Genomic DNA, 7881 nt, shown 5'->3' on the forward strand with positions numbered 1-7881 from the left:
CTGGGATTATTTTTCTTGAACATTAAATTGTTAAGTTGTGGTGAAACAAATTCTCCTCAAGCTTCCGCTGCCCAACAGCACCCTTTTTGATGAATGGAATCTCATAAATAATGATACCCAGTAGAAAACAACATCACATTACGCATCTTTCTTCCATATCACATAAATCATATTAGGAATTATTGTATGGAAATGAATTAATTTATTCACCGGACCACAAAACGAGGTAATTACCTCTTGATATTCATGCCCCACCATTTGCGTGTGCTGATTATTTTTTATCATACAATAAACACACCTTTAGTAACAACAAGCATCAGAGTAAACATAATTCAACGCGGCGCAATCTTCCCGCTATAGAAACAAACAAAAAACACGCAGACAAAATCTACTTACCGCATTGTACATACTGGTAACGGAGTCAATTTCCCAGGTCGCCGCGTACAGCGGCGAATTGTGGCCGGTTTGTGCGTCCCAGTAGGCATGCAGATCGTACGTCATCACGTTAACGAAGTCTACAAATTGGTTGATCTGCGGAACATTGTAAGCCGATCGGTGATAATCTTTCGTGGCACCCACTGCGATACTCAACAGCAGACCTTCACTGTTAAAGCGACCGCGCAGCTCCGATAGCAGCGTTATAAAATTGATACGATCATCCGGATCACCTCCCCTCAGTGTCGGATATTCCCAGTCAACGTCCAAACCATCGAATCCGTACGTTTTGAGTAGACTAACCACCGACTGAATGAAAGTCGATCTGTATGTTGATGAGGCAGCCATTTTGGAATAAGCTACCGAACCGTCGTTCCAGCCGCCGATCGCCAGAAGCAATTTGACGTTTGGATTTGTTTTCTTCAGAGCCATAAACCGAGTGAACCCCTCTGAAATATTCCAGTTGATGGTTGGTAAAAACTTTGAAACGTAAGGATATTCTACTCACTTAAACTGATATCAGCATATGAATCCAAATGCTTAACCGTGTAGGAAGTGTAATCGAGCCCCACGAAGCAGTAGATAATATGCGTACACAGACTGGGATTGATGTTTTCGACGTCAAATTTACCGTTCGATACCCGATAGGTTGCCCAGCTGCCGAAATAACACACCACCTTATCTGAAACACAAAAGCAAGCACACACTGCGTTACCGAATCTCTACATCACTCAATTGTACGAACAAAAACTTCCCTTTTAAAAATTGTCACATTTTTCCTTCGAAAGCACAGTTTCACAATAAACTATTGAACATTTACGCGCGCAGCGCGACCGAAAAACAGATCGCAGTTAACCGGGAAAAACGTGACATAAGCCGGACACGCGGGTTATTCTAAATCTTCAAATGACGAATATCATACCAGTGGCAGCGTTCAGCGTCGAGACAGCACAGAACAGCACCCCCAAGGAAAGGTAAATCCTCATTCTTCCCTCTCCTTTTTTGGTTTTCACTTTTTAAAGAAAAAAAATCTGGTCACTATGATCGCCCAGCTTGCTGCGATCAAACTTTTTTCACCCTGCGTTGGTAACATAATGGACCAGCATGGTATGATGAAAACTTTTATATCCTTTGCCAAATCGCCTCTATCTCGGTGATAGCGATGTTTGCCGACGATTATTTGGACTGTGCGACAGACTTAATTTTGTTTATATTGTTTGTAAATGTGTCTGTGTGTGTTTTTTTGCGACGCGTGATATCTTGTTTTTTTTTGTTTCTCTTCAACCGATTTTTGTGTACCTAGACGGTGGAGGCGGACGGTGGGGTTGTGCAAAGTAGTAAACGATGGCCATTAACATGAATCAGCGGATGTTTGCCCAGACAGGTATCGTAGTGTAGGGTGAGGATTTTCCACAGGCCGCTGCAAAGGGGAAAGCAGGAGATGGGGGTTGTTGGAAACGTCGGAGTCGCGTTGTCATTCAAGTCCCGTCATACGGGATCTTCAATGGAAGTTTTTTTTATTATTGAGGTGGTCAACATTTTATGACGATTACTGTGCTTAACCAATCTTTCTAGCTGATGTTAACCGATAAAAATTAAGAAGTAGAATTAACTGGTCAAATATGGATTGAAGTATCGAATTTCAAGATTCTAGTTCAATGTCTCAATCTTCAAGTCACATGCTCAGGAATGCTACGAAATATTACAAAACGATATTTGAAAAACTTGTTTTTTTTCTTGTATACTGAAATAAATTACAGTGGAAGTAATGACGGAAATAACTACTTTACCGAATAATGAGTTGTTGTTTTTTGTATGTCGCTGAGTAAATAAATCATAGAGCGATTCATGACTTCATTGTATAGAAATCAAAACTAATGATTAGACACCAACAATCTTAACAGGACAACCAATATTTACTTTATGAGCGTAGACCAATATAAAGTCCAACAATTAAAACGTAGTCAACGTTGAAAGAAAAATTTGTACCAATCCGCTTCATCAGTCAATAGAATGTTTTGTTAGAACTTAACCTAAACTGATGGCCTGATAGAAGAAACTCGCGTGCAAAATCCGTTATAAACCGACCACAGCGAGGGTAAACTTGAACTGAACAATTCTGTTGGTGTGTGTAAATGAACTAAATTACCTGTTGAATCCAGAAGTTGGTAAAGTTCCATGCATTCAAAGCCTAAAGTTACGAAATATGCAAATATGCATATGAAACAAAAAAGAAAGATTTTCCAAATGCCATAATTGTCATTATTAGCATAATCTCCCAGAAGGTCTCGAGGTACGATACTGGCCTAACAAGCCAGTCGTCGTAGGTTCGAGTCTCGGCTCGGGAAAGACTGTTAGTGTCAGTAGGATCGTAGCGCTAGCCCCGCAATTGTCCTGTACACTAAACAGTGGGCTGCGAAGTCTGTGTAAAAATAAACAGAAGGTCAAATTCCGAATCGAAATGTAGCACCAAGGAAAAAAAGCATACCGTCGTGGATTCATGACATATTGATTTACAAGACTTCGAAATAGTCACTCAAAAGTCAATATTTGTTCAAAAGCTAGAAAAATCATGAAATTAAGCTTGACAAAGTACTCACTCAATTATGTCAAAGGTTTAGATATTTGAATCTTGAAAGTATTAAAAAAAATCTAGAAAACTAGCTTTTGTTTAACATTTCACGGAAGGTAGAAAAAATCGGCTCAAGGTCCGAAAAACTAGCAAAATTCAATGATTTTGTGAATTTAAACACAATGCACTGATCTTATATATCGAGTCAGCATTCAGCGAACCAAGCATTCCGGTACTTTTTTCACCACTTGTACACAAACAATCACACCGCTTCCTCGGTATTGGTTAGCACTTTCGAGGAAAAGCGCTCCGCCATCGGATGAATCATCATTATAAAGGGTGATTTTTCAAGAATTTGGTTAAAAAAAAAACGCAGAAAAATTACAAAACTGTATGAAATCTTTATTTGAGCCGATAAATTTGTTTATGCCATTAACTTTTTGAAGATAATTTCATTCAAAAGTTGGCCACGGCTACGTTTCGAATGGTCCATATGAAAAGTCCAATTTTGGGTCACTTTTTCGAGCATTTCGGCTGGTATCTCGCGAATAACGCGTGTAATGTTTTCTTCCAAGGCTGGAATTGTTGTTAGCTTATCTGCATAGACAAGAGACTTAACGTAGCCCCACAAAAAATAATCTAGCGGTGTTAAATCGCATGATCTAGGCGGCCAATTCACCGGTCCATTTCGTGAGATGAATTGCTCACCGAACTCATTCCGCAATATGTCCATTGATTCGCGCGATGTGTGGCACGTTGCTCGGTCTTGCTGAAACCACATGTCAACAAGACCCAGCTCTTCCATTTCCGGCAAAAAAAAATCTGTAATCATCGCGCGATAGCGAGCGCCATTGACCGTAACGTTGCGGTTTTGATCATCTTTGAAAAAGTGCGGACCAATGATGCCTCCAGCGTGTAAACCGCGCCAAACCGTGCATTTTTTTGGGTGCATTGGCGATTCTTGCATTGCCTCTGGTTGCTCTTCGATCCAAATGCGGCAATTTTGCTTATTAACATACCCATTTAACCAGAAATGAGCTTCGTCACTGAACACAATTTTTCGGTAAAAAAGTGGATTTTCGGCAAGTTGTTTTAAGGCCCATTCACCAAAAATTCCAATTGTCCAGCAGAGTAAAACTGGTTTAAAATTTCGTCACAATAGCTTGAATAGTTTGCTCAGTAGGTCGATTATGACGACCATAAAATGGTCGTAATGCGCGAAAAACATTTTTCACAGAGGACGAATTTTGGTAATAAAATTCGATTATTTGTAAGCGTTGTTCAGGCGTAAGTCTGTTCATGGTGAAATGGCAAACCAAACTGAGTACATTAGATTTTGACAGCTGTCAGAATTCCCGCGTGAACTGTCAAATCTGAACACACGAAAAACCAAATAGCAAAAAAAAATCACCCTTTTCAATTTTTCTGGATCATGTCTAACACAACGTTGAATAATCGTCACATTTTCATGATTGCAGGTTCCCGGTCATCTCACTTGGCTCCAGTTTGCAGCTTTCATTTCGACCTGCATAATAATATTCATAACATCATTGCACACTTTTGCTCTGCAAGTAAAACTTTACGGTCCAAAAACAGTGATAAACGAAAAAGATCAACGCACAACAGCGAAGAAAATGGGGATTGAAGTTCTCTCCAAGTTCTTAAACACTTTAGCACGATAAACTGTAAAATATTTGCGAATTTTCTTGAAATACACAAAAAATCGCAAGCGAAATCTTTTTACATCCACTCGCGGTCGCAGCTTGCTACGATCTCTCTCGATGTGCGGCGTCCCGCGTCCAAGCGACGATCTTCCTATCGATCAACGACAGAACGGCTGCAGCTGCATGGGAGCAAGGTTGTCACATTTTTTTCTGTATATTTTTTCCGCAAATATCCGTATATCTGTATCACAGGCCAAGAAATCTGATGATTCTAGTTCTAATATTAACACTTGCACAACTAACTATTAGCATTGCCAAAACGGCCGAAAGCGAACGCGCCATATCCGGATAAAATAATTAACATGTCTGGAAATGTTCAGTAATCCTGCAGACATGTGGGTAGCACAAAGACGGGAGATCCAAAATGAAGTGCTGTGGAAATCAATCTCCACCGGTTTTCTCTTCTGGTCTGTCCGCTATGGAGGGTTGCAATCACCTACCTGACACTTTCGTAGCCTGTATTTTTGTATAGGAGGGAATGAAATGGCATGTTACACTGCTGTGCTTCACTTTGCTATAAACAGCGACATCGATAGATTAGGCAACACTGAACGGGAGTGAAGAGCACGTCAGATGTCTTCCCTTTGCGGCCATTGTTGTTTAGGGCTCGACATCGAGGGGTTCGTCATAATGGGGGTACTGTCAAACTATAGGTAATGGGATTACGGTGTCAGGAAGGTGGTTGCTATCGAATGAGCGGGTATTGCAGCAAAACCGTTCAAACATATTATATTTGAAATCGCCGTCTGCTACGCTGCGACTTACCGTAGCTCTACTTGCTCGTTGACTCAGTAAATCGTTCAAAAAAATAGGCAACCAATTTAATCGACTATATTCGATTTGGCTGAAACTTTGCATACATGTTTTTATGGGCAAAAAATGCCATTTTGTGCTATTAGTTTATTTTTGTAACACGACTTATTTTTGGGAAGATATTGATGATTACAAATATTTTAAGGAACAAAACGGTTTGTATGATCGGTATGACGTCTTTGGACAAAGTTGTAGTGAGTAATTTTTTTCTTTTCGAAAAATATGCAAAGCAAAGCCTTGATGCTACATTCCGATTCGAAACATGACCTTCTTTTTATTTATACACAGACTTCGCAGCCGACTATTTAGTGTACAGGACAATTGCGGGGTTAGCGCTACGATCCTACTGACACTAACAGTCACTCCCGAGCCGAAACTCAACCCAACGACGACTGGCTTGTTAGGCCAGCATCTTACCTTGATACCATCTGGGAGCTTCGAAAAATATACATCTTAAAAAATCTTTTTTTAAGTTTAAAGAAAAATTTAAAATTAATTATTTAAAAGCTTATTTTCTAAAAATCTATTTCTTATACAAACTACTAAAGATTACCTAAACGATAAAACCAGTACAATCATGGAGAAATAAAAAAAAAAGTTATGATTTTTTGAAAAAAAAAATTTTTTTTTAAGGACATATTTTTTTTCAAAGGCTAAGTTGCTATCTACAACTTTTTTGAAGACACTGTGCCACTCAACTAACCCGTTTTGGCTGTAGAAATATTATTAATTTTCAATAAAAGACTCTAAGAGGAATGTACCCTGCGAAAAAAAGATTTCTTTTTTAATATTATAACTTTTTTTCCTGATTTCTCCATGACCGGACCGGTTTCATTGTATAAGTAATCTTTTGTAGTAATAATAATGAAATCAGATATTCGAAAAAAAGAGCTTTTTTAGATAATTGATTTACATTTCTTCTTTGAACTTAAAAAGAGATAATTTTATAGAGTCTAAATTTTTTTCAGAGCTGCTCTACTGTATTGATGGCTGTATGTACTGGGGAAAAAGGTTGTTCTGTCTAATGAGGTCTGGGCTAAGAGTTTGAAGAAACCTCACTGGAAACAGTCTGAGTTTTAAGCATTCAAAGGTGGACAGACAAGACCACAAGAATTTGACCAAGATCCCAAGGCAGCGTACGATTCAGTTGGGTAAAATTGTTGTAAATGGGTGCAAATGTAACCACCACACTGGAAGCCAAAGTAACATGATTTTTGTCATAATTATCTATTATCTGCTTGGCATACACTTCAGGCTACATTCCGATTTTTTTAGTTTCAGTCATTTTTGATACTTTTCTCTGTAAGAGCAGTTTCACAAAATATGTCCAGTTTTATTTTATTTTTTTTCAGTTTCAATTTTTCATTTGACTGAAATTTTGCATGGGCAAAAGGTGCCATTTTATGCTACTGATTTAATTTTTTGGAACACGACTCATTTTTGAGAAACTATTGAAAAATGCTATTTAGGGAAGGTACTGATGATTACAGTCAGGTTTTTTTACGCGGTTTTTTTATACGCGGTTATTTTTACGAGGTTTTTTTACGAGGATTTTTTAATTAACGCGGTTTTTTTTACGCAATACCGCACTAATTCAAAAAGTTTTTCACGAATTTCCGAATTAACGTGGGTTGAAACCAGAAAAGTTTAAGTGTTTATCTAGTAAAAGACTTAGTCCAAAAAAATACTCTCCGCCCACCGAAACATCCGGAATAGCCGTCAAAGAGGACATTTTTCAATACTGGTTCTAGAGCGTCTAGGGTTTTTTTTTAAGCTGAACTAGTTTACGCGGATTTAAAAAAAACGTGGTTTTTTTTTTACGCGGATTTTCGAATTAACGCGGTTTTTTTACGCGGTTTTTTTTACGAGGTACGTATCCCCCGCGTAAAAAAAACCTGACTGTACAAATATTTTCAGAGCCAAAACGGTTTGTGTGATCGGTGTGACGTCTTTGGCAGAGTTGTGGATAATATTTTTTTTCTTGTTGATAAAATATACACGCTGAAAAAAATATTCTTTTTTTAAAAAAAGCCTTGATTAATTTAATGGTAATGGTAATGGTAATTTCAATCTCACGACTACCTAATTCAGTTTCGCAAAAGCTCCAACAAACTTTACTTTTTACTTTTTAGTCATATTTTCTATTACTTTCACGGCGCTTTCGCGCCGAATTTGGCATTTTTCATTATTCCAAACTCCAATTTCCATATTTTCTGCCTCCAACGTTTTATTGTTGAATTTTTTTATTAAAATAAATCGCTAAAATATTTCTGCACTATGTCATTGCTTCAGATACGCGCTTATCAATATTTAAATTTATTTTCCAGGAGTTTTATT

At 38.1% G+C, this 7881-nt stretch overlaps 1 protein-coding gene across 1 annotated transcript; it reads right to left on the reverse strand.

The window, feature by feature from the left end:
• Positions 1-300: 300 nt before the first annotated feature.
• Positions 301-1516, reverse strand: LOC129720497 (probable chitinase 2). The gene is made up of 4 exons (XM_055671979.1): positions 1358-1516; positions 944-1117; positions 397-884; positions 301-354 (listed from the first exon to the last, which is right to left on the reverse strand). Exons 1-4 carry the CDS (start codon positions 1419-1421, stop codon positions 301-303), a joined length of 780 nt encoding a protein of 259 aa, XP_055527954.1. The 5' UTR covers positions 1422-1516.
• Between the last annotated feature and the right edge of the window lie 6365 nt (positions 1517-7881).

This window comes from Wyeomyia smithii, chromosome 2 (genome assembly GCF_029784165.1).
Source record: "Wyeomyia smithii strain HCP4-BCI-WySm-NY-G18 chromosome 2, ASM2978416v1, whole genome shotgun sequence".
In the NCBI taxonomy this organism is placed as follows: domain Eukaryota; kingdom Metazoa; phylum Arthropoda; class Insecta; order Diptera; family Culicidae; genus Wyeomyia; species Wyeomyia smithii.